Source organism: Microcaecilia unicolor, chromosome 6, assembly GCF_901765095.1.
Source record: "Microcaecilia unicolor chromosome 6, aMicUni1.1, whole genome shotgun sequence".
Lineage (NCBI taxonomy): Eukaryota > Metazoa > Chordata > Amphibia > Gymnophiona > Siphonopidae > Microcaecilia > Microcaecilia unicolor.
In genome coordinates this window covers 173,527,896-173,555,791 of record NC_044036.1, presented here as the reverse complement: position 1 = coordinate 173,555,791, position 27,896 = coordinate 173,527,896, and the positions used below count along the sequence as shown (strand labels likewise).

Below are 27,896 nucleotides of genomic sequence, written 5' to 3'. Positions count from 1 at the left end.
GAGGTACTGATGCTATTCACTTCTTAGTATGATATGAAAGATACATGTGATGGCTTCATGGTGAATCATGGTCAAATAAAGTAAGTATAGTACCATTCATTAATCTACTTGTATACTTACGAATTAAAAACAGTTTGTCGCAACATGAAACCAGGTAAATGGGCAGGACTGCTACTAAGAAGATGGTATAGACCTAATGACCCTGGAGCTTTCGGTGGTTTCATCAAAGCATTCAATAAAATGGAACCTGTGGAGGCATAGAATTAATGATAAAAGATGTGCCAACTCCAATTTACAAATTCTAGGTGAAAATATGACATTAAAGGGGGGAGTAATTATTAAGCTGCATTACAGCTACAACACATGTTATTTGCTAATTAAGACATTTGAAAGGGCACCAATGAAAGTTATATTACTGTAACACAAAAGGTAATTTAAGTCAGTGCAAAAGGTAATTTAAATCAACCGAGTCCTTGGGGTACACTCAACCAGTCAGGCTTACAGGATATCCACAATGAATAAGCATGAGACAGATTTCCATGCACTGTCTCCATGGTATGCAAATCTCTGGCTGGGAGTTCCCCGAGAACTGGGTTGAGAAACTCCGATTTAAGATACTGCAGGATACAAACTAATGTGGTACAAAACATGCAAATGTATGTAAAACAGCTCATTAGTATGTAAATTTAACACAGCTTACAGTGAACACCACAAGCCACATTATTTCAAGGGCTAAGAGGTGAAAAAAGAAACCAGGGGGTAGGGAAGGGTTCAAGCTAAATCAGGATGGGGCAAGTGTAACCTGAAGCTCAACTGCAGTGAGAGCTGGGCAAGCTAGAACCTGGAAAGCGATATTACTGGTGAAGGAAGGCGCTAGGGGACTAGTTAGGCCTTATGACTAGAGAAATTCTGCACTCAAACATTACAAATAAAGATGCAAATTTTTCATTTTGTGCTAGATTCCCCCAGGAGTAATAGGTAGGGTTCTTGCTGTTTAAATCATAGCATTAGTGTATTGTTACATGACATGTTTGCTAAATGTATCTCGAGTTTGAATTTTATTTAGGTTTTGCATTTCACAATGTGCCTGGTAGAGAGACTTATGTTGCTATTACTCCAAAGATATAAGAATCAGAATAATTGTATAGTGACTTCCATAGAGAAATGTCGTAGTTATGATCTGCATTTGCTGGAGGAAGGAGGTCAGACTTTTATGGATGCAGAACATGGTAACATTTAACGCATAAGAACAGCTATATTGTGTCAGACCACAGGTCCATGAAGGTCATATATGCAGTTGTGTCACAAATGGGAGAAGCATCTACCTGGTGTGTCCTAACTGAAAAAAAAGGTTGAGAATCATTGCCAGAGTCTCTGCAGCATTTAGAAAGCAAAACATGCAGATCTTTCCAAACTTATACCCCAGATGCATCAGTATAAAATCTCACTTACCGTATTTTTCGGACTATAAGACGCACCGGACCATAAGACGCACCTAGGTTTTAGAGGAGGGAAATAGGAAAAAATTTTTTTTCCTTTTTCCCTCCTCTAAAACCTAGGTGCTCTGGTGCGTCTTGTCCGAATCCCTCCCTCAGAGTTCGGGATCGCCCTCCCCCCGGCCCTGTCACCACTTCTCCCTACTCACGCGATCTTCCCTGGTGGTCTAGTGACGTCGGGGCAGGAAAGAGCCCCCTCTTTCCTGCCCAGCGCGCTGCTCTCCATCCTCCTGTATGCATTGCTGCCTGACGGTTTCGGCGAGATTCAAAATGGCCGCCGAGAATTGAAGTCTCGGTGGCCATTTTGAATCTCGCCGAGACCATCAGGCTGCATACAGGAGGATGGAGAGCAGCGCGCTGGGCAGGAAAGAGGGGGCTCTTTCCTGCTCCGACGTAACTAGACCACCAGGGAAGATTGCGTGAGTAGGGAGAAGTGGTGACAGGGCCGGGGGGAAGGGGGGGGGGGGGAGGTAACCCTGACGGCGATCCGGAACTCGGAGGGCGGGCGGCCTGCCAGCCAGCCAAATCTACCTTCGGACTATAAGACGCACCCCCCAATTTCCTCCCAAATTTGTGGGGAAAAAGTGCGTCTTATAGTCCGAAAAATATGGTAAATAGTCATGTGGTGGTGAATGTCACTCTTTGGGATGGTCCACTCTTTTCATATTGTTGTGGTGCACCAGCCTCTTTTGGTTCCACCAAAAACTTGTGCCAGCTCTCCATTTCTACTACTTGCTTGGTCTGGCCCTATAAATCAGCCATAGAGGGGGGAACTCCTCTAGCTGCTCTGCCTGCTGGCACCGCACAGCTACTAACATCTAAGAGAATTTTCTTTCTTTCTGTTTCATCTGTGGTACAGTAAGTATTTGTTCTCTGCATGGTGCCAGCGGTTAGAGTGGCTTGAGCTAAGAAAGGTGTTCCCTTCTCTGCAGTGGATTTAGTGGTGCTGGACAGATAGGACAAAGGGAACTGAGGAGACCATTGTGATGCTGGGGCTGGATAAAGGGAGCTGGGGGCTAACAAGGGGGTAGGTGGGAGATGTCTGATAGTGGAGGGAGTTTGTGTTGCTATCACTGATCTGACACTAGAGTTTGTGTGTTGAGTTGTAAAGTGAAACATTCTACTTCTGTTCTGTATCTCTTGTTGGGAGAGTTTTATTGATCTGGGAATGCTACGTGAATTAATACTTATACTCTATAATATTCTCTGTGAGTACTTTGTGCTCTTCAACCCAGGCCTCAGAGGTGTGCAGCTAGGTCACGGCGGCTGCCAGCACCAGAGGGCTCAGCCCTGGTGGAATGAGCGAGATTTTTCTTTTGTCTGTGGTTTATGTATAACATATAAATACATACGTTTCACGTATTTTCATGATTTTGTAATAAACTTAATTGCTTGGCTTCTGTTAGTTGTAGTTTTCTAATCACTCCCAACCACCTTACTCCCTGATTGTAGCTCTGAGGAGGGAGTTGGCGCCCCTAGCATTCTGCTTCCACCATCTCATCCCTCACCTCAGACAGCAGGCCTACCCTGAAAAATCCCTGGGGTTTAGTGGGGTCCAGCCAACACCAGGTTAAAAATGGCACTGGTGTCACCTAGCAGTAGTCTCACACTACTATTGCTAGGGGTCAAGCTATTGTAGTGTCTTGCCCTTATACAGGCAAGCTTGACCCCTGGCGGCAGTACTGCAAAACTACCAACAGGATTTGATGGTGCCACTCAGTATTCCTGGGATGGTAGAGTGACGCTGCTTGCGAGTTTGATTGTAAGCAGTGTCACTCATAAACGTACTAACCTGCAGTACTGAGCTACTGCAAGTTAGTCACTCCTGTGGTAAATTAAGGTATGGTAAAAATCTGACTTATTACACCTTAATAATTACTCCCGCCCTCTTAAAAAAAAAAAGCAAAACAAGTTCTGTAGCAGCTAAGTATCATGCATTCCATATTACACAATGTCATGCATTTGGTCAGAGGTCCCAGGAACACAGGACTATAACCTATGAATGACAAAAAGTATCTAAATCAGAACTTTCTTGGTTTTGGTAGGTAAGTCAGCTTGTTGATATTTAAACAAGTACTTATGAAAGACCTACAAGCACATAAACCAACAGGAGAATATACTGTGAATCTGAAATTACACTTTTTCATTACCTAAAACAGTAAACACGTATGAGTTGGGTGTAATAAAAGGTTATATATTGTTGTGTGGCAAAAATAAAATAAAAAACATTTTATTTTATTTACCTTGAGTATTTTGCCGTCGAAATGGACTGTAAGAAATGTCTGTCTGTATCATCTCTAATTTTACCTGTTTAGTTTCAAGGCACTGAACTTTGCCATCTACAAACACAGCACAAAGAAACTTAATTTATACATATAGTCAACCCAGATCCAATAATATTGTAAGTACAGTTAAATGGGTATCATAAATGCCTGAATGACCTGTATCAGCTTTAACATGGAGCTTGTGCCAATGGACTAAGTAGAACGGCCACTGCTGTTGCCAGGCCTCAGCTAGTGAGACTCTAACCTCTCCAGCTGCACTCCTGCTGATCTGATCAATCGGAGCCACCACTTGCACCAAACCGCCTTGCCATGTCTTTGCACAGTGGTCTCCGAGGGAGGGACACACTGCTTGGGGTTCAATGAGATATCAAGCTTCAAAGGGTGAAAGTAGCTCACCTCCTCCTGCCCCCCACCTGAACCAGTCTGGGACTCTTCCAAAGCACTGCCATAAGACCAGTAACGGGGAAAAGCAAGCAATGATGCCTACAGGCAAACCCATGTTTTTTTGCCTTGTGTTTCCCATAGGAAAAATTTTAAAAGAAAATGAAAAACTCATGAGTTTGACTGAGCATTGCTAGTGGCTGGTCATCTTTGGCTCTTCTCCCAACATCTGAGTTTTAAGCAAATTTTCTACAGAAGAGCACATGGTCTTGCCACAGTCACCAAGCAAGGGCAAAATATTTTATTTTAAAATATATTTATTTATTAGGATTTATTTACCACCTTTTTGAAGGAATTCACTGAAGGTGGTGTACAATAAGAATAAATCAAACATGAGCACTAAAAATATTCAAACAACAATACAAAGTATAGCATAGTATACTACTTACAATGTCAACACAATACATAATAGAATATTTCAATTGAAAGTGTAGGGTATAAGCAAAGATGGAACGTATAGGTACCTAAGAGGGTAAGAGGAGTTAGAAAATAGTGATTCATTTAAAGAAGGTTGCTCATGAGGTCAGAGAAATGGTTAACATATAGATAGGTAAGAGTAAGAGGAGTTAGAAAATACCAGGATATGCATTTTTTGTATTATATTTTGTAACTAGTAAAAAAGGCCCGTTTCTGTAGGCAAGGAAACGGGCCCTAGGCAGGCAATTCCCCCCCCCCCCCCCGCGCTACGGCCCCCTGGCCCCCCCTTCCGCGAACCTGTCGCCCCCCCAGACCGCCGAAAACCGCCCCCCCCCCCCCCCCCCCCCCCCCCCCGCCGCCGTTGTGTACTACCTGTGCTGACGGGGGACCCAAACCCCCGACAGCCGAAGTGTTGTTGTACCCTTCGCATTCCTTCCTCATCTTCTCTGGAAGTTCCTCTGTGTGCGTCTGACGTCAGACGGGGGGCGTTTTCGGTGGTCCGGGGGGGGGGCGATGGGTTCGCGGAGGGGGGGGGGGGCAGCTGATTCCGAGGCAGGGGGAGGAGTAGGGAAACACGCGCCCCTTGCCTTGGAATCAGCTGTCATGACGTCAGTGACGTCAGTGCGTGTCTGCCTAGCAGACCACCTCCAGCCTAGGGAGCCACGGTCCCAGGCACAGAACGTTGGAGGTGAGAATTATTATATAGGATAGTTCATGGTTATCTCAATTAGTGCACTATAAGCATTGTGTACAATTACCAAACAAAATGGAATGATACAAACACAACATCAAGATGAAATGAAATAAATTTTCTGTCTGCACATCCCTCAAAAAAAAAAAAAATCTGATATACCCCCTCATCTGGCATACAGGTCAAAGACAAGTTATAGTCAAACTTTGCAACCTGTAATTTAAAATGCTCTAAACTTAGATAAGAAAAGAAAGAGCAACAAATAGAAAATTTTACAGCTTTCAGTGTTCAATACTCTGAATACTGAAGCAGGTGCAATAACCTCTTACCTTCCTTTTTTAAAGGAGTTTGATTGAGCAGTTGTATTGTTGAAACAGTTGCCTTGGGAGACACATCACCGATGAAGGACTCCTTAGTAGGAAAACAGGTTTTTTCAGTCTGAGGGGAAGAACAGCCTTCTGTTTTTACAATTCCTAAAGGGCTCTTCTTAGGACTAAACAAAAATTGATATGTTTGGACAAAGTAATAGTTCTTCTGCACACATTTCAAAATATCTATAGATAAAATGACTGTAAATTCATGCACTTATACACTTTTGAATTCAACATTTCTGGGCACAATTATATTAAATGGTAAAGATATTTTGTCATTAGTCACAAGCAACAATATGATAAACAATGGGATCATTAACAATATGCAAATTCTCCTCACTGTGACAAAGTCCACATGGATAAAGAAAAACTCAAGTCAAGTAACAAATCATGTCAAAAAGACCAAACATTAAATATCAGATGTAGGAGAAGGAAGAAAATTTTTCAGAGCAGGCCTAAAGCATAAAAATCTCTGAAGAATCCAATTGCCCTGACACAGCAAGATGTGATAGTGTGTGTGCAGCAAATTCCAGGCATGCTCAGAAAAACCCAGAATGGCTTTTCCAGCACTCTAAGAAACTGTCAGTGCCAGTGGGATGGTATTACTCTTTTTTTTTTTTTTTTTTACTTGACTCCTTTGCCAGTGAACCATCAACTGCCCAAAGCAGTGCACACAGCACAGCCAGCAGTAAAACACAACCACCACCACAAATTAACAAGCCCAATCTCTCAATACTACCAAGCAAATCATCAGCCTTCTCCCTCCTGCTGAATCACTAGAAGTCAATAATACTCATAAAAACACTTATACCTTCCCTTTCTCCTTGTGACTCTGGGCAAGTCACTTAACCCTCCATTGCCCCTGGTACAAAATAAGTACCTGAATATATGTAAACCGCTTTGATGTAGTTGCAAAAACCTCAGAAAGGCGGTATATCAAGTCCCATTTCCCTTTTCAGTAAACACTGCTTAACTCTGCCAAAAACCCAACCAGAAACATACCCTATGCTACATCTTCTAACAAAAACAAAGATCGTTCAGTTCTACTCTAATACTATCCAAATACATTTCTAAAGAGCTTAAAGTCTATTGCTAGAAGGGAAATAGGTCAGTAGCACCCTCATTTGGGATAATCATGATCCCACCTAGTCTTAAGGACCCTGGAAACCCCCCCCCCCTTCAGGTCCAGAGTTAAACAAATATTCCTTAAATTTTTTATAGAACTTTGCCATGAAGCTATGCACTCCTGGAGCTTTCCTCACTTTAAGATCTTTGACTGTCCTGAGGCTTTTTCCAGGCCAGATGGGACTATCAATTTGTGCCCAATCCTCCTATGTGCGGCCAGGAAAAGCTACCCCTTGGAGAAAATGCTCTCTCTTCCTCAGTAGAGGGTTCTTCAAGTGTATATTAGTAGAGAATGCCATGGGAGTGGGTAGCAGCAGTAAACCATGGTAATCCGCAGGAAGGGCAAAAGTTTTTCCATGTTTTACTGCGGATGCAAACTGCAATTATTTCCCCACAGGAGGAGTAATCCCTGTATCTGCGGTAAAATGGATGCCTACTTTTTACCACTGTTTTACTGCGAGAGAGTGACTTCCGTAATCTGGCCTCCTCCTCTCCGTTCTGCTCCTCCCTGCCTGCAGTAGTGCATGTGTGCAGGATTGTATGCACACAGTAGTCCTTCCTGAACGGCGGCACGTCAGTAGTCCCCTCCCTACCCATCATGCATGACATTACCTGAAAAGAGAACCCTACTTGCCTCTTCAACTTTCATTTCGCACTTCTATCACTACACTGTTAAACAGCATGCCATCACAGCACACCATTTTGCAAGGTATTTTTCAGTGTGGTGGTGGTGGTGGTAGTGGCATCGTCGTACTTACTACTAAGACTAAAGAGAGAGAATAGAGACCACGGGAATCACAGCAGTAGAGGAGAGGACTCACTCAGGCAGGAGGACTCAGCGAAGAGTTAGCGTGCGCGAGTCCAGGAGGAACATGGTACACTATCAGACATTGGGAAGACCACAGTACGGTGCCCACCCCCCAGCATGCCAGCTTGTGCAGCATATGGATGTACACATAGGAAGTATTATTGGTTTCATCAGTTAGAGTAGTAATTAGTTTATTTGGAGGGGCTGGTAATAGAGACTCCCTGTATTCTTGCAGAGGTGTTTTCACCTAGTAAAAGGGCCACCAATACAGACATAATATTATGAGTATCAGGTGATCAACAATCAGACTTACTATTTATAATTTTTTAAAAAAAATCATTAATTAGGTTGAGACCTGGGAGTATTTAACATCTTTTCCTGTTCCTACATCAAAAGAAAAAGATGGCATGTGGGAACTTGCTCTTTTTGTTTTGTGCAATGTAGTGGTATATTGTAAAAATGCACTTGCCTTTTTTTATTTCTACTATTTCACAGAGAAATAATGAGGGAAGGGCTTCCTTTATGCAGAAGTTCAGAGAGGCAGTCTAAATGTGGCAACATTTTCCAGTTCAGCACACTGTAGGTTCATACAAAGTTAATTATGTTCATTGGAAAATAAATCTGTTGGCTCAAGCTGTTTGCTATGTGAATATTCCATCACTGTTTCATTATTGCCAACAGTATTACATATTAAGGGCATTTGCTTTAAACTTTGTTTTAATTCTTTTATTCTAGACAGCTCTTTGTAAAAACTTCTACAAACTTGTCCCTAATGTTCCCACTCCTCTAACTCCTTCCCCTGCTTATTACTAATCCTAAATACATGATTTCTAGTTTTGGGGTACGGGGGGGGGGGGGTTCAGATCTTTTTTAAACTTCAGAAATGTCTGGTATGTTATCATGGCTATCTGCATAACACATCCAACATGCAGCAATTCTCCTCCTCCTGAGAGGGAAGAATGGGAATGTACTGTCACCATGGACAACTTGCGCCTCAAGACCTGATTTAGCCTTCTAGTCTGCCACAGAAGTTCAGAGAGGCAGCAAAACATGCAGAATGGGGCAGATTTTGTAGCTCTTCCTGTGGCATTGCAGAAGACCAGGAGCTCTGCTTTTCGTATGTACACTGATGGCCTGTGTATGTCAAGTCCCAGCTGTACAATATGGTATTTCAGTGATTATAATTTTGTTTTATGAAATGTATTTTTTATGAAATACAGTACTTTCAAATGTATTATTTGAAATGTATTGTTTTGAAATGTTTATTCATGGCAAGCCTTACATCCTGTATAAACAATCCATACACATAGTAAGAACAAAACCCAATCTCAGCTGGACAAAAAGAGCTCCCAAGTAGAGCAGGATTAAAGCATAGGCAAACGAGGCATATGCCTAGGGACCAGTCATTTAAGAAGTGCCTTCTCAGATGTGGTAAATCAGCTACTGGCCCACAGGATATATTTCAACCCATCCTCTGTGTATTATCCTCCCATTGACAAGAACTGGTGAGCAGTGTTGCCCACCTGCTGCTGCTTCTTCTGCAGTCAGAACCCTGCAGGGCCCTGTTTATGGGAGTTATAAGATGTATTTAATGATTGGGGGGGGGCAATGCATTTGTTTGCCTAGGGCCCAGCAAAAGGGTTAATACTGCCCTACTATCAAGCACACCTTGAAATGTGGCTTGAACATATTACACCACATGCACTCCAGAAGGAAGCTCTACTTGGAATTCAAGTATTAAGAACAGTGTTAGCAATAAATCTAAGTGACAGGTTTTAACCAACATACCCCGTTATGAGCCAAGTTCACTCCTGTTATGGTACGTGAAGACACTACCCTCAGAAGATAAAGAGATAATGTACTGCTGTATTTAGGCACAGGCCCTGCACTTAATACTCAGAGTGAACAAAGAACAATTGCCAGAAACTCAGACTTTTACAATGACCTTCATAAACATCCCACATATTCAACCACTGGTATGTGTAATGCATTCGTAGCAGAGCTAGTTTTATTTAAACTACAGAAATATTTGAGTAACCACTGCCTACCTAGTACTCCTAGGCTGGAGCTAGGCTAGGGACAAACTCTGCACTTCCCTAGAAATTTCCAAGAACTTAGAACAGCTATTTCACCTCACCTCAGGAAACTTGTGTAAATACTGCATCTAAAATTTCCTCTGGATTACTTATGTTTAAACATTTTAATTAAATTTTTACATTGATAAACAGTACAATCGAATAACCAATACGACTACAATAGCATCTCCTCATTTCCCTCTTTCACCCCCAAAACCAAACCCCTCTCTAGATTGTTTCAAAATAACGTAGCACTGCTGCTTATTTTAAGGCATTATCTATTCAATTACTATATTTCCGGCATATACCTGACGTATGGAACAAGTGCTGGAACTAGCTTGTTCATTCTTTCACAGTTTTGGAGTTTTGTCCTTAACTCATTCATCTCAGCATCTTTAAAATGCAGCTCAGATTGCAGTGATTTCAACTTAAAGGAAAACCAAGTGGAATAATCAATCATTCGATACATCAGAAGCAGGAATACATTTAATAGAATCATGGTTTGTCACATACAAAACTCATATTTATTAAGATATTGGCAAAAAATATATATAAATGAAAACTAAAGGGGGGAAGGGAAGTAGAAGAATGCATGAGTTTTGCCCTTTACTGCAAGTAAATAGCAAAATCATGCATCATTTTACCATAACACACATTAGTTTAAGGTACTGTGGACTACAAAATAATGAGATGCAAAGCATGCAAAACACCTTATTATGTAAATCAAATAATCTAGCTTTTCATTAAACTTTGCAAGCTGTGCTATTCCAGGACAACACACCAGCTCAGAGCTGGCAATATTTTTCCAGCCTGGGTACACTGGTCACTAACATACTGGTCATCGTATCTCAAAAAAACATATAATGGAGTACTATGTAAGCCACATTGAGCCTGCAAACAGGTGGGAAAATGTGGGATACAAATGCAACAAATAATAATAATAAAAGGTTCAAAGAAGAGCAACCATAATGATAACGGGGATGAAACTCCTCTCATATGAGGAAAGTCTAAAGAGGTTAGGACTCTTCAGCTTGGAAAAGAGATGGCTGAGGAGGAATATGATTGAGATCTACAAAATCCTGAGTGGAGTAGAACAGATAAAAGTGAATAGATTTTTCACTCTTTCAAAAAGTACAAAGACCAGGGGACACTCAATGAAATTATATGGAAATACTTTTAAAACAAATAGGAGGAAATATTTTTTTTCTTCATTCAAAGAATAATTAAGCTCTGGAACTCACTGCAGGAGGATGTGGCAACAGAAGTTAGCATATCTAGGTTTAAAAAATATCTGGAGGAAAAGTCCATAGTCTGTTATTGAGATGGACATGGGGGAAGCCACTGCTTGCCCTGGGATTGGTAGCATAGAATGTTGTTACTATGGGATTCTGCCAGGTACTTGTGACCTGGATTGGCCACTTTTGGAAGCAGGATACTGGGTTAGATGGACCATTAGTCTGACCCAGTATGGCTATTCTTATGTTCTTATATTTTGCAATTTGGCTTGAAGACTTTATAGCCTACTCCTGTTTTTTGATGCTTGAATAGAGAATACAATCTAGGAGAACACAATGTAAATGACTGCATTATTTTGGTCAAAAGACTAACATTATGCCAGAGAAAGTTATTTTGGCAAAACAGTGTACATTTTTTAAAAATACCTTTTTTGAGAGTTCTTTCTCCTTTTCTCCTTGGACTTGGGCTCTCTCCTTTTCAAGCAATAAATAAGATTTTTTCTCTTGATCTAGGTTGGATTCATTTTGTCGTAAACAGTCTCGCAAAACTTTAATTTCTCCATTTTTAATCATTATCTCCTTCTGTAATTCATTCAACTGCAAACCAAGGACATACATCACAAAGAAAGAAAATTATACCTGCATAAAAAAGAGACTGGTACTACTGTTAGTACATTACTATATCTGAAACAAGGAGAAAAAAGAACTCTGAAGTCTGTAAGTTGGCAGAAAAACAATTCTGAAAAAAAAAAAAGTGATACATACACACCTTTTGATTCAGTTTTTCACACTGAGTTTGGAGTACTTCAAACCCCAAAACATCTTTCTCATTCACATTTTCTGTGCTGTTTCCTGCCCAGAGAAATACAAATAGTGAATAAGGATACTCGTGTATCCTTATGAATGACACTGATCATCAATAAACTATAAGACGGCTCAATTTATCTGAAAATTGCCCTCAGAGTCTGCAAAGTATTTTACCAATGTAAATTAGCCATTTGAAAAATGCCCACTCTGTACATGGCTAAAGTATACACAGAGGGGTGTGAATTCTATAAATTGCACCTAAAAAAATCAGCATGAAAAAAAAAACTTGCTTAAGCACTATTCTAGAAATCTAAAGTTAAGTCACAGTTTATAGAATAGTGCTTGGGGCACAGGGGTTGTGTGTAAACCTAGGCATGTCCATTTGCACTAACGAAAACATAGTGCAAATGCCCCACCTAAATTTATGCGCATAAGCCCTATATTCTATAATTGCACATGTAACTCAAATCCAGAACCATGCTCCACCTTAAAACACCCCAAACCCTCCAATTTCCACATCCCCTTTTCCAGGATGCATGTAAAATCTAGGTGTGAATCACATGCCTAAATTTGCGTGCGCACATTGTTTTCAATTAGTGCAAATCATTGATTGTTAAAAAGCCAACTGGCACGAAATGGCTCGTTATTCAACTAAATTGCACATTCAGCTTGGGTATGCACCCAAATTTGCACACACAGTTTTTGGCAACTTTTATGGTACTTTTACCAGAATTTGTGAATGGGTATTCCCAAAACCAGGGACAAACATTTAACAATTTCAGGAAAACTAGCTTAAAAGCACCACTTAAAAAGCTAAATAAGCTAGGATTGGCCAAAATTTGTTTTCATATGTTGCAAAACAGCATATATTACAGATAAGAACTGTTTTGTCCACCCTGTCTGTTCGTCTATGTTGGCTTACTGTTATCATTTGTTTTAACAAATCTGTAGTCTTCTCCCTTCCTCCTACCACAGCTAAAGACCTTTGTGTTTTTCCTATGCATATTTGAATTCTGCCACTATTCTAATTCATACCATACAATTTAAATTTGCTTCAGGTTTCTACCACCCTCTCAATAAAAAAAAAAGCCCAATCCGAAATTCCTTTCTATACGCCATACACAAACAACATCATAGTGAAGAGGTGTCTGATTTCACAGAAAATAAGCGAGCTGATTGTTACATGCAGGGCAGCTGAAGGAAAAAGGTAGGGACTTTGGTCGAACCATTTCATTTCTTTCAAAAGGCACCAAAGCTGCTAATAGCAGAAGGATGTCTTGGAATAATTGTGCCATTGTATTCGTCATCATTGTTACTACTTCCAGAAGGATATCCTGGTCCATAGTAAGGACCCAGTTCAGTGTGAAAGTAGGTGGCAAGGCTAAGAAAAATCTGTGACAACAAGAACAACATTGATGAAATGCTTCTAAAGGTTTCTAAGATGGAAAAAAAAAACCCAGATGGCAGCTGAACATAGATTACCAAAGCTAGTAGAATGGACACCCTGACACCACCTTCCTCAAAGTGAAAAACCAGTACACAGGGACTTCCGGTTGGCACGCATGGGGATCAAACATGCTTGAGGGAGCTCCACTACACCCGTCTTAAATTCCCCTCAGAGATCTGGAATATAGAGTCCTGTAATATTCCTCAAGGTCAGAGTGGAAGATCGGGATAACCAACAGTTAACGATATGCCAAAACAATTTAAGTCTAAAGTGCCTACCTTGATTAAAAAGACTAGTATGCAGAGAAAGCTGCCAAGGTCCCAAAAGACCACATGGATGGTATCCACTCACCGATAAAGTGCACTAAGATCCTACAAACGCTCAAAAGGCAGTGTGCTGATGTAGCTCTCTTGCAGCAAACTCACCTAGGGAAATCTGAGCATCTTACTACTACTACTATTTAGCATTTCTATAGCGCTACAAGCCATACGCAGCACTGCACAAACATAGAAGAAAGACAGTCCCTGCTCAAAGAGCTTACAATCTAATAGACAAAAAAATAAATAATGTAAGCAAATCAAATCAATTAATGTGGATGGGAAGGAAGAGAGGAGGGTAGGTGGAGTCGAATGGTTACAAGTGGTTACGAGTCAAAAGCAATGTTGAAGAGGTGGGCTTTCAGTCTAGATTTAAAGGTGGCCAAGGATGGGGCAAGACGTAGGGGCTCAGGAAGTTTATTCCAGGCGTAGGGTGCAGCGAGACAGAAGGCGCGAAGTCTGGAGTTGGCAGTAGTGGAGAAGGGAACAGATAAGAAGGATTTATCCATGGAGCGGAGTGCACGGGAAGGGGTGTAGGGAAGGACGAGTGTGGAGAGATACTGGGGAGCAGCAGAGTGAGTACATTTATAGGTTAGTAGAAGAAGTTTGAACAGGATGCGAAAACGGATAGGGAGCCAGTGAAGGGTCTTGAGGAGAGGGGTAGTATGAGTAAAGCGACCCTGGCGGAAGATGAGACGGGCAGCAGAATTTTGAACCGACTGGAGAGGGGAGAGGTGACTAAGTGGGAGGCCAGCAAAAAGCAGATTGCAGTAGTCTAAACGAGAGGTGACAAGGGTGTGGATGAGGGTTTTGGTAGAGTGCTCGGAAAGAAAGGGGCGGATTTTACGGATGTTGTAAAGAAAGAAACGACAGGACTTGGCAATCTGCTGGATATGAGCAGAGAAGGAGAGAGAAGAGTCAAAGATGACCCCAAGGTTTCGAGCTGAGGAGACAGGGAGAATGATAGAGCCATCAACAGAAATAGAAAACGGGGGGAGCGGGGAGGTGGGTTTGGGGGGGAAAATGAGAAGCTCGGTTTTGGTCATATTTAATTTCAGGTGGCGTTGAGACATCCAGACAGCAATGTCAGACAAGCACGCTGAAACTTTGGTTTGGATGCAAGGTGAGATATCAGGGGTAGAAAGGTAGATTTGGGAGTCATCAGCATAGAGATGGTAGGAAAAGCCATGGGATGAGATTAATGAACCAAGGGAAGAAGTGTAGATAGAAAAGAGGAGGGGACCAAGAACAGAACCCTGAGGTACGCCGACAGGCAGAGGGATAGAAGTAGAAGAGGATCCACCAGAGTGAACACTAAAGGTGCGGAGGGAGAGGTAGGAAGAGAACCAGGAAAGGACAGAGCCCTGGAATCCAAGTGAGGACAGGGTATCGAGAAGTATGCTGTGATCGACAGTGTCAAAAGCAGCGGAAAGATCAAGAAGAATGAGGATGGAATATTGACCTCTGGATTTAGCCAGTAATAGGTCATTGGAGACTTTAGTAAGCGCAGTTTCGGTTGAGTGGAGAGGGCGAAAACCAGATTGTAGTGGGTCAAGAATAGCATGTGAGGAAAGAAAATCAAGGCAGCGGCGGTGAACAGCACGCTCAAGTAATTTGGAGAGAAAAGGAAGGAGGGAGATGGGTCGGTAATTAGAGGGACAAGTAGGGTCGAGTGAAGGCTTCTTAAGGAGAGGTGTGACCACAGCATGTTTAAAGGCAGCAGGGACAGTCGCAGTGGAAAGTGAGAGGTTGAGAATGTGACAGATAAAAGGAATAAGAGCAGGAGAGATGGCATTAAGAAGGTGGGTGGGAATGGGATCAGAGGAACAGGTGGTACATTTTGAGGAAGAAAGGAGAAGTGTAGTTTCCTCAATAGTAGCTTCAGGAAAGGAGGAAAGGGAATGAGGGGAAGGAGAGAGAGGGGAACGGACTAGTGGAGGGAGAGGTGGTGAGGTAGAGAAAGCAAGGTTTATCTTTTGAACCTTACTGTGAAAGAATTCAGCAAGGGTCTGAGGAGATAATGAAGGGGGAGTTGGGGGAGGGGGCACCTTGAGGAGAGAGTTCAATGTGGTGAAGAGAAGTCGAGGATTAGAGCCAAGAGAGTTGGTCAGTTGGATATAATAATCCTGTTTGGCACGTAAAAGAGCAGATTAGAAGGAGGTCAGCATGAACTTAAAGTGTAAGAAATCAGCAAGGGCCCAAGATTTCCGCCAGAGGCGTTCGGCGGAGCGGGTACAGGAACGTAGGTAGCGGATATTAGAAGTCAGCCAAGGTTGGGGTTTTGTACGCCTTACAGGGCGGGTCATCAAAGGTGCAAGAGTGTCTAAGGCAGAGGATAGAGTATTGTTGTAAGAAGAAACAGCCTCATTGACAGACGTGGATGGTGCCACAGTAGAGAGGAGGTTTGAAACATGGGAGGATAGATGAAGGGATTGGGTGGGTGACCTCTACTACGCTGCGTACAATGGTAGGCAGCGGGGAGTAGCCATATTAATAAAGAAAAATATTTTGTTTGATATGCACAAATTATATCAAGACCCAGAGGGCCGATTTGTGATTGCAGTGGGGCTCTTGCAGGGAGTTAAGGTAGCCCTATGTAGTATTTATGCACCCAATATCTACACGCATAAATTTTTTACCCTTCTAGCAGCCCGTTTGGTGACTTAGTGGAGGAGTGGCCTAGTAGTTAGGGTGGTGGACTTTGGTCCTGGGGAACTGAGGAACTGAGTTCGATTCCCAGCACAGGCAGCTCCTTGTGACTCTGGGCAAGTCACTTAACCCTCCATTGCCTGCTGCATTGAGCCTGCCATGAGTGGGAAAGCGCGGGGTACAAATGTAACAAAAATAAATAAATAAATAATATCAAACTGAACAGTATGGGCTGTTAATCCCAATTGCGTAACCTAATACTAAACAGACTGATAAACAGCCAAGCATAAACATAAAGGGTTATACAAAGTGAACATACAACAATGAAAAAGTGGGAAATACCCTCAGAAACCAAGGTATTTACCAAGGTCTGACCAACAGGACATTAGTATCTATGTGAGATTTATATGTCCGTGATCTAGTCTCTTTCATAGGGTTGATTTCTCCTACCTTCTCTTAGTCGAAAATGCCCATAATAAAGCTTAATTTTCAAATCAATACTGAGTAGTAGACAGACTTATCACAAGCCATAACAAAGCATAGAATGACTTAGCTTGTAACATAGTTGGCTTGGTAACCCCACATTTCAACTGCTCTTTTTCTTTCTTTAAGCTTTATTATGGGCATTTTCGACTAAGAGAAGGTGGGAGAAATCAACCCTATGAAAGAGACTAGATCACAGATATATAAATCTCACATAGATACTAATGCCCCGTTGGTCAGACCTTGGTAAATACCTTGGTTTCTGAGGGTATTTCCTACTTTTTCATTGTTGTATGTTCACTTTGTATAACCCTTTAGGTTTATGCCTGGCTGTTTATCAGACTTCAGTGAGGTAATAAAACTGGGAAGTTACTAGCCTCCTTGGTGAAACAAAAGTCCACAAAAAGTTACATCAGCAGAATTAACGATGTGTCCGGGGTCTCCCACACTAAACTGGAAGCCATGCAACGGGAGTTCATTCATTTTTACTCGGCCCTTTATAGTAAGGGATCTTTTTCCAGGGAGGAGTGTGAGCGGTTTTTTGCTTACTTAAAACTGCCCTCTTTGTCATCAGACCAGCTGACGTACCTTAACGAGCCCTTGCAGGGACAGGAAGTTCAGCACGTTATCAAACAACTAAAATTGGCCAAAGCGCCGAGGCCGGACAGGCTGGGCCTTGAGTTTTATAAACTTTTACATGACTTGCTGGTTCCCTCTTTCGTGACTATGTGCGATGAATTGAGGGAGTCCCAGGAGATGGGATCATCTCTAAACAATGTACATATCACAGTCCTTCCTAAGCCAGGGAAGGATGGGGAATTGGTGGGTTTGTATAGACCTATTTCACTTCTTAACCAAGATGTCAAGATACTGGTGGAAGTACTGGCAGCCAGGTTGAATGGGTACCTTCCTCACCTGGTCCACCGAGATCAGGTGGGCTTTGTCCCGGGCAGATTCGTTTCACCTAATATCTTAAAGGTGAGCCGCATTTTGCTTGAGGGGAGTCAGCACCCAGGGGATGCTATTCTGGCTTATCTGGATGCAAAGAAAGCTTTTGATAAAGTTGTATGGGAATACTTGTTTTGGGTTTTACCGCGTTTTGGCATCCAAGGTGAGTTCCTAGATTGGGTATGGACATTGTATAGCAACCCCACGGCTCAAATTCTTATTAATGGTACTCTTACCACAGAGCTGTCCCTGAGGGGAGGGACCAGACAGGGCTGCCCTTTATTCCCCCTTTTATTTGTTCTTACGCTAGAACCTCTTGCTGCACGGGTACGACAGGACCCGTCTCTGAGTGGGGTTTTTGTGGGGGCGCAAGAGTACTGCATAAATCTGTTTGCAGATGACATGCTTTAGTTGCTAGATAAGGTGTCCTCTGGCCTAGCGAAGGTAATGACTATCATTCGGGATTTTGGGGCTCTCTTTTAGTATCAACTTTGGGAAATAGGAGGCCTTGCGCTACTCTATCAAATTTTCCATTATCTTGGGCTGGAATGGGCATTTAATACCTGGGGGTATATCAAAGTGCAGATCAGGCTTGGGTCTATAAGAAAAATATTACTGAAAGATTGAATGCCATAAAACAGTTATGCACCCGCTGGAAGGATCTGCCAATTAACTTTCTGGGACAAGTGGCTCTGATCAAGATGGTTATTTTGCCCAAATTGTTGTATCCCATGCAGATGCTCCGGTTGTGGGTGCATAGGCGAGATGACAATTTGTTTTGCAGTATTGTTGGTTCTTTCATTTGGCACACCAAGTGACCAAGAATTGCTTTTAGGAAGCTTACTCATAACAGGGTTCGAGGGGGGAAGGGTTTGCTTGCCCGATCTGAGAGCCTAGAATGTTGCTGTGCTGCTCTGCTGGATCCACGAGATGCATTCAAAGGCCAATTTCTTTGCCCCTACTGATTTTTGGGTCAGCTGGTGCGTCTTCTTGGGGGGGGGGGGGGGGGGAGAATTTTCCATCTTTCAATCAGGTTCAACATGCATGGACCATACCTAATTCCCAATTTTTTGCTTACCTTCAAGCACGGGATTATGTTTTGGTTGCAGAACGCCGACAGGGAGCCCAGGTGGTCTTTTCACAGTCTGATCAGATTTTTTTGTGCCTTCCAGCCACCCTAAATAAATTATCCCAGTGGTGTCAGTTAATCAGGGATACTAGGAAAGCCCCTCATTTAGTACAATTGGCAAAGGATTGGAGTTCAGACATCGTAGAGGACATTTCAGAGGCTCAACTGGGGGCTGCGTTTGAAGACCTTTACACAATGACTCCTAACGCAGCCTTGCAGGACATTCAGTATAAGATTTTGCACAGGGTACAGATCACTAGACAAAAGGGGAAAGTTATGGGTTTATGGGAGGATGAAACCTGTGTGAAGTGCAATGCATTCCCGGGAACCTTTCTACATTCCTTCATGGAATGCTCTACCCTATCTACTTTTTGGTCTAGGGCCCTGAGGGTCATCAAATCTACTCTGCAGTCCTCCTTCGACTGTTCTTACTCAGTGGTGCTGCTGGGGAGCACAGCCCCACTGCGGCAGGAGGGGCTGGGGGATATGAAATGCATTTTCACCTTGTTAGCCACCCTCCTTGCTAAAAAAAATGCATTTTACAATCTTGGGTTGACTCTGTACTTCCATCTTTAGTTACTTGGCATAATCTTCTGCGTGAAATGGCAGACTGGTTATTAGCCTTCCTCAAATTTTCAGCCTCCCCAGGACGTCAATACCGAGGTCTATGGACAAGATGTGTTTCTTTGTACACAACAGTGGATCCTACTAAGAATGCTTCCATGTGACTGTTCATTCTAGGTCGAAAATAGAGGGACGGGGTGGGTAGGGGGGTTATATGGTTCTAGTACTGTCTTAAAAAAATAAAGTTTTGGGTCAGGAATAAGTTCCTATAGTTTCGCTCCATTGTTTAGTTTATTTGTGTAATCCTGAATATTGCATTGCAATGCCATTGGAACGATATTTTATGTACCTGATGTTATTGATCCCTTGATTCAATAAAGATATTGTCACAAAAAAACAAACAATGTCACCTTTACTTAACTCGGGGACAGTACATTCATAGTTTAGCACATCGAGTGCGTAGCCAAATCCTCAACCAACTTAGTGTTATCTCAGGCTCATGCTATTGACTCGGTCTCTGATCAGAGAGGGGGCCTGGAACTCTCATATCATACACACAGTTTTTGGATACCAAACCATGGAGAGGGGAGTGGGGGATGGGGGGGGATGTGCGGGGGTTTGGACAGTTGATCATCAGAGAGGGAGTCACAACAGCAACGTCTCCTTCTCATCTGCAAAGTTGCTTCTATGAGCCAATTGTTGTGGTCTGATGGGTTGGGGGGAGGTTGGAATACAGGTTTGGGCTATTTTAGTACAGACTGAAACAATAACATGTTTATCATCGCATCCTGTTTTTGTGTTCATAATCAAAGAGTATGCAAAATTCCGAGGGAGGGGGGGGGGAAGGATGGGGAGAAAATTGTTTTAAAAAATTTTTGGTTTTGATGATGGCATTTATTATTTCATATTCATTTAAATATACTGACTCACTTTGTTGTATATTGAATGGATTGGGTCTGTATACTATGTTGGTTCATCAATAAAAATTGTTGAAACAGTAAAAATAATGATAGTCTCTAGATTTTTATTTTTCCGCGCTAGATCTTGAAAAATCTTGATTTTAAGTGATTTCCAAGTGATCTCGCCCAGTTCTCGTGCTCTCTTCCACACTCTTTGACTGTAAACTGATGAAAACAGGCCACTATATCTCTGGGCAATCCGCCCCTTGGCGACCCGAGACTTCTATGCGCCCGGTCCAACTCTACAGAATCTTTCCGCTGGCCATCCCCCACAGAAATGTCTTGTTGGAGTAAAAAGTCACATATCTCTTTCACCACCTGCTCAGGGTTTTTATATTTCTCCTCCTCCGGTATGCCTCGGAATCTTAAATTGCACCGTCGTGTACGGTTCTCCAGATCTTCCAGCATTAATTCCAAGTCCGCCCGAGATTGTTGCTCAGTTTTAAGGGACCCCCCCCCCGGATTTCCCGCAGCTCTGTTGTTAGAACCTCTGTCTTTTCCTCATTCTCCGCTAGCCGATTACCGATCTCTTTAATTTCCTCATGCAACTCCGCTATAGCAGTTTGTATGCTGCGTCGAGTAGACACCATTTCGGTTTTGAGTTCTTTAAACCAGCGGGCGAAGTCCCGTTTACTGAGCTCAGACTCACTCTCCAATTGCTCCTCGGGGTCCGGGTCCGAATCACTTTCAGCGGCAGCCATCTTTATCCCGCGTGGCCGAAGACCCGCTCCTTTGCATGCACTCGCTGTTTCCGTCACAAATTTAAATTTAGCAAGTTTTTTTCTTTGCTGCCATTGTAGCCTCTCAGATTCTTGTAATTTAGGGAGTAAAGTCTACAATTTGACGTGAGGTAAGATTCAAAATTGCTCCAGAGTTAGCAGAGCTTACAGATTAAGCAGCCATCTCCAGGGTTGTCACTTCCTCTCCTAGATTTTTATTTTTGTTCTACCACCTTCCCTTGTTATTGCCTACCGTCTTATTTCGGAAATGGGAGAGCATGCTACGTTGTTTTGTTTGGGGTGGAAGGAGGTCTAAGATCAGCTTACCCAGACTGACTCGTACACGGGAGACTGGAGGTTTTAAGCTTCCCAAATTTATGGCTCTACTATAAAGCTGCAGTTCTCCAAGCTCTAAAGGATCACCAGGATTGTCCAGCAGAAAAGCTGTGGGTCTCCCTTGAACAGGACAACACAGCCCCCTACTCCATTCATGAGTATGTGTGGAGAAGGCAGTAAGCAGAGTTAGGGTGGGGAGGTATCCACTTGTTTCGCATACTTTTTTGGATGCCTTGAGTAAATGTTGGACTGAGGTGAAGCAAGTGCTGGGGAGTTTTCAGGGATGTTCCACCCCCACAGTAGGTTGCGAGACTATCTGCCCCTTGCCACCGGGTACGTCACTAGCTTGCAGTGGTGGTTGGAGCTACGGGGTCTGTCCTACTGTAAATATGTGTGCCCCTTGGGGCAGTTTGTCATTTGACTAGTAACTTTTTCAAATTATAATTTACAACCTTTCCTGTAAACCAGACAAAAAGAATTTCTGCCCTACACTATCCCTCCTCCATTATGAAGAGGAAATAGTTTTTTCAAAGTTATTTTTATATTTTAATGGTATATATCACTATTAAACGGCCCTATATAACTTAAAAGGAAAGCTCATAAACACATGTAATAAAGCACTATTTTAAAACATGGTTATACTGAATTATTAGTTTCTCTGATTGTGTCAAACTATACACCAAAAATCATTTTGAATCCAAATTAGAATTTGAAGAATTGCTTGCTGTTAACCTCAAGCCTAACAACAAAAGTTTGACTTCTCACAAAAACATGAAAGAAATATAATTCAATATAGAACCATTAGGATCAGAAATACAAAAACCTTTTTTAGTAGTCAGACTGAGATAAGTGGTTTGTTTTAAACCTATTCCTACATCAATCTTATCATACACAAGCATACACTTCACTTACCTAAAGACTTTTTTGCTGTCTTTGCTGCACTGCAGGCATCAGTCCCAGAATTGGTATCCACAGTCTTCCAACTAGCATAGCTCGGTGAGAGGGGATGTTGAGTACTCTGTAGAATTTTATTCTGTTCATTTCCACTACAGTCCATCGCAATATCTGTAATCTGTGTTAATGCCTGTGATGCAAGAATATCTATTTCCTCTAGGTCATCAGCTGTAAAATCTTGATTGTCCCCAAAGGGATCTTCTACTGATTTCAGTTCAGTTACTTCAATACTCCGGTAGCGCTTATTTGGTGGAAAATTATCTCCACGGCCTCCACTAATTCCTCGACTGCAAGAGCCCCGAAAAGCAGGAGATGGCATGGCCCCTTGGCCCTGATGGCCATCATATAATATGAAACTGCTTCTCTTCTTGTTCCCAAACATTCTGTACAAGTATTAGCACTAGCATAAAAAGAGAACAATTCAGAAATATTAATCATACAGCTCTTTGAGATAAAAAAAAAAGAACTGTTAAAGAAAAAAAAAGTGTTTACATATTTTTTTGTTTTGTACCCAGCAGTATCCTCGCCTGTGGCTTTAGCTTACTCAGCACCAAGACTGAGATCCAGCAACATAAGCTTTCATTTGTAACTATGTAGGGAATTTTTCACTTATTTTTATGACAATATCACAGTACAAACTTGCTAAACACAAACAGAGCATATTAATATAAAAGCAATAATTAAAGAAAAATTACAAAAAAGCAAAAAAAAAAAAAAAAAATCCTCCTTCTTAGGCCACAATAGGAAGGAGGATGGTGCATGATAAGGAGATCTAACAGAAGAAAAAATACAGAGGAAAGGCTATGGAGTGAAATTATTCCCATCCATCCACAACTCTTAGATGCTTCTGGTGGAGATCATCTTCAAATTCAAAAAGGCTTTCAACTGTTCTGGTAGGAAAACAAAACCCCAAAACATTTTGTCCCACCCTATTTAATCATACAGTTACATGGATAACCCAATAAAAAAGATGCTCCCAAGTTCAGAGTTTCTTTTCTCAATGCAAGAACAGCTTTCCTCCAATCTTGTGTCTGTTTAGTTACATCTGGATGTATCCAAATTCCAAAAGAATAATCCTGTATAAATCCTGTTCAAATGCAAACAATACTATCAAGGTAACCCTTTCAGACTCCTCAGATAGTGAAGCTTCCAGAATGGCCAATATATTTAATTGATCTACCCCTAGCAACTCATTTAGCCCACTAATTACATATAAAATATCCTAGCAATGGAACATGCACTGGGGATCCTTCCAGACAAGCAGCAACCATGGAACTTAAATCCAGTCACTTGATTTTGCCATTATATGGTACTTCCTCCACCCATCCAGGGATTGCTGTGCTTTCTTTTGTAGCATCTCCAGCAGGACCAAGGAGCAGAAAATACCTGAATTGAATTCGAACCCGAATGGAGTGGCTTAATGAATATAACTGGAGAACTGTCAAGTTACTCAGTTCCAGGACAGAGATTTTAAGCCAGTCTTGGATTACATCATTATGGGACCTGCAGTACCTATTTCAATGGGTAGAATCAGAGACTACAAATAGCACACTGAATTGGGATGTAAACTCAAAACCAGGACTGACCAAGAAGTCTCCTTCCTGGAACTGGGTAACTTGCCCAGTTTCTCTGGTTCTCAGCCCACTGCTCCCGAACTGCCAAAAAGTCATTTTTACCCTTCAAAGCCTCTGGTACAAACCAGAGGTGCCACCAGTGGATTGCCCCAAAGAGAGATTTATGGACAATGTGTCTGAGGTATAAATTTACAAAGTTTTATGTGTGAAAAAAAGCTTCACAAATGTAAGAAGCAAAAGAAAATAATATTTAGCTCTTTGATGCTTCTGAAGGGATATAAATGGAGTACAGACAGTATTAGGACAGTATTCAAAGGAATTTGCCAGGTAATTTAATAGCTGGGTAAATTCTCCACACTGAAAATTTCCCTTCACTTAGTATGTGAATGTGTATATTTGTACCAGTGGACTTATCCACTCCAGCTCATATAGTAAAACTATATGGCACTGTCCTTACCAGACACATGTGCACACAAACTCACACTCTCTTCAGACATTCACATACTCTTACATGTAATTGTATTCTGTATAACCTATACTTTCTTACTATTTTTGACTGGCAGGCCAACATAGTGTATATTACAATAGTCAAAAGGGCTCATTAAGAGGGACTGAACTACAGTGGTCAAAGTTTTCTCATCAAATCAATTCTTGTATACTGCTAATATCCCCTTTCCAGAGTTCACTGTGGTTTACATTCTAAGTGTGACAAAATCAGATGTTAGTGTGAGGTATGGGCACAATTAGAGACCACTGGTGTAATGCATGAGACCAAAAACATTATAGGAAAGGTTAATGGATGATACTAGGAGGTAGAAGTCAATGGATTGTTATGAAGAAGTCTTTGGAAAGAGAAAGGTTTTAGCCTCTTCCTGAAGCTAAAGGTAGCTGTTTTCTGTTCTGATGGCAATAGGTAGAGAGTTCCATATTTTAACTCCAAGTACAGGGAATAGACAGCTGAAAATCTTCTGATTTCCAACTGTCTTTTGAAATGGTGATGCTAGCACCAGCTGTTCTTTCAGTCTGTTAGACTGGATCAAATGTAATGAAGCAGTCTTAGTCAGCAGTTCAGAGGTGAAACCCTGTAAGATTTGAAAAACTAAACAAGTAGCTTTGAACCTGAGTCTTTCTGCTATGGGAAGCCAGCGAGTGCAGTTTATTAAGATGAGTTGAAACACTAGTATAATCTATTCACTCTGTATATTAGTCTAGTAGCTGTATTCTGTATGATTTGTAGCTTTTTCTGATATTGACACTTAATACCAAGAAATAGAACGTTACAGTAATACAAGTGAGGTAGGACTAACATTTGGACTAGTAGTCCAAAGGCTTTTTGGTTGAAAAATGATCTGACTAGACGGAGCTGTCTAATTTTGAATAGTGTTTTCTTCCATAGCTGGTTAATATGGGAAGAGATGGTGCGTGAAAAATCAAGCAAGACCTCTAGTACTCTGGTTTCAGACTCAACTGCAAAGCTTTGACCATTGGACAAGGATATTGATGGAAGTTATTGATGATGGGACCTCAACTCCCTGATTTTGGAATCACAGGACCTTGTTTTTTTGCGCATTCAATTTCAACTTATTGGTCAGAGCTCAGGTGCTAACAGCAGTCATGCCATTCGCTACAGACTGAGTTGTACCCTTGTTTGATGCTGTCACTGGTAAGAGAAGCAGGATGTCATCCACGTAGGATAATAGTAGTTCATTAAGACCCAGGTGTACTGAGGCATGGGATGACATAAAGAGGTTGAACAGGATAGACGAGAGGGGAGATCCCTGTGGGACCCCACAGTTAGGAGACCAGTAGTTAGAAAGTTGGTTGTTTTAGGCAACACTGTAATAATGGGTGATTTCAATTACCAGTATAACTGCAATGTGCGGAATATGAAGAATACAATCAATACTGTTTTCAAAAATTCTACAATCTGCTAGTGTTTCAAGGGTGATAATAAATTTGTAAACATGAAAGTTGGTGGAGAAAAAAAAGACCTCAGTGAAACCAGACACACCTCTGTTTAAAGGACACGCCTTAGATAGAGAGGGGACCTCTTTAATCATTAGTCTCAAAAAAACTCTACATACACTTCTTTTTGAGACTAAACAAATGCTCTCTCTTGCTTGACTTTATGGGTAGCACCTTGCTTCACAAAAGAAAAATGTATTGATGCCAGATAGTAAGCTATGAAAATTTGTGTGATGCCACTGAGATGTAATGAAGAACTGATGAACTTTCTACACTGCTCATACACTGATATGAGACTTCTGGTATTTTAACAGGATGATGACAGTGATACAGCCAAAAAGACTTACCCTCTTACAGTGCACAGCCTCCTCTGAAACCAACAAACATAGCGATTAAGCTCATCAATATGTCCACAAAACTAAGATCTGAATTGGTAAAAGGCTGTGGATGAAAGTGGAACATCTTAGAAGATTTGTTAACGATTTGCAGGACAGCTTCAGTGATGTTCCTGAAGTTTCTGAAAAGAAAGACAGGTCAAATAGAATGGAATATATTCAGGACTGCATCTACAAAGTACAACTCAGAAAAACCTAGCTAAGAGTAAATTTGCTTCTATAGAGAAATGTATAAAGCTTAAAAACAGAGGGTGGAAATGTAGAGTGCATATTTCATTTTTAATACTCAAAATACTCGAGAATTACAAAAAATAAATGAAAACATTACTAAATTTAGACAAAATCATTTTCACCATAGTCCTGCATGTCTCCCAATGTTTGCAAGCTAAGAATTTCAGTGACAAAGAAAAATATGATACCACCGCTATAATGAGAACGCAGCACTAAAATGCTCAGTACAAAAACTCGCATCAAACACCTGCCAGGAATTAAACTCGATTAAATCCACAAGAGTTTCTCCCTCTGGTCAAATTTGTAATAATATTATAACTGTACAGTGCTTACGTTATTGTACAGACAATAGGTAACTAGTTCCTTTCAAGCACCGTTCTGAAGGGCACTAGGTAAGAGGAATGTCTCTCCCACTCCGGGTGCTGTGATATATTGCTTTTGTAGCTGAGAGAATAAAAGGCCTTTAACCAACACAGAATTTCGCCCGCTCCCTCCACGCCACAGATGAGCCGCAACCCATAGGAGCTAACTTTTCAGAATGGTTGGGGGGTGTTAAGGTCATCATAAATTACCACTCCTTGGATAAAGTGCAAAGATACCAAGTCACACGCAATTCGACTGGGCAAAAGGTAAAAAAAAAACGGATACAGCGGGATCCTCCCGGATTCGATTTAAAAACCTTTAAAAGTTCATTTTTTTTCTTTGCCCAGACGTTTAACATTTTACATATATCTTCCAAAATAAATGTTTTTAGAAGAAGACAGCTGATGTAGTTAAAGCTGAGGAGATTAGTCCCGGGGATCCCGCAGATCTGCCATTCGACTGTGCTCACACTCTCACACACCGAGCACCTTTCCTCAAACGCAGGACCAGTCTTCCTCCCCACGATCTGCCATCTATCTATCTTCCGCTCTCTGCCTCAAACACACACTTCCCTCTCCCCCCGGGGGGGGGGGGGGGCAAGCTCATACCTGAAGTTGCCCACTAGCAATCCCACAGCGTTCCTTCCCCGGTACCCCGTCCTCCTCGAAGTCACATCTTTTCTCCCTCTCAAGCATCCTTCCTCCTCCCGCCTTCCTTGGCTTGCCGGAAACAGGAAGTTGCGTCACAGGCGAACGCAGAGCACCAGGTGGGTCCGTGCTGCGCCGGCCGGCTGAGCTGACTAGTAGTAGGCAGACAGGGAGAGCATGGAAGTAGTAGTGCTTCGTAAAAGCATGCAAGGATCATGCCAGTGTGTAGCTGCTTTACAAATCTCTTTGGGGGAAATTCTGTGAAGATGCGCTTTTGTACTAGCCATAGCCGATAAAAGCTGCTATCCATTGCCACATAGAACGTTTTGTGATTGAGGTTGATGCCGCTCCCATACAGAAAGAAATAACCTGAGATGAGCGGCCTGAGGATGCTGTGAGAGTTAAATAAGTGGTAAGTGCTCGCGCACAATCTAAAGTATGCAAGTATTATTGATTTTAAATGAA

The 27,896-nt window shown here is 41.9% G+C and overlaps 1 protein-coding gene across 2 annotated transcripts in view; it reads right to left on the bottom strand.

Moving 5' to 3' along the window:
- ATRIP (ATR interacting protein) overlaps positions 1-27,543 on the bottom strand; it is a 59,108-nt gene extending 31,565 nt beyond the window's left edge. The window contains exons 1-10 of one of the 2 annotated variants that reach the window (XM_030206319.1): positions 27,393-27,543; positions 26,143-26,312; positions 22,215-22,656; positions 18,674-18,772; positions 11,714-11,796; positions 11,371-11,541; positions 10,018-10,136; positions 5,660-5,823; positions 3,740-3,835; positions 121-247 (exon numbers count right to left, since the gene is read on the bottom strand). In XM_030206319.1, the coding sequence (XP_030062179.1) occupies positions 121-247; positions 3,740-3,835; positions 5,660-5,823; positions 10,018-10,136; positions 11,371-11,541; positions 11,714-11,796; positions 18,674-18,772; positions 22,215-22,638 (1,283 nt within the window). In that variant the 5' untranslated portion in view covers positions 22,639-22,656; positions 26,143-26,312; positions 27,393-27,543. The remainder of the gene's footprint in view (positions 1-120; positions 248-3,739; positions 3,836-5,659; positions 5,824-10,017; positions 10,137-11,370; positions 11,542-11,713; positions 11,797-18,673; positions 18,773-22,214; positions 22,657-26,142; positions 26,313-27,392) is intronic. The other variant, XM_030206320.1, reaches the window with a different exon arrangement.
- Positions 27,544-27,896: the final 353 nt, after the last annotated feature.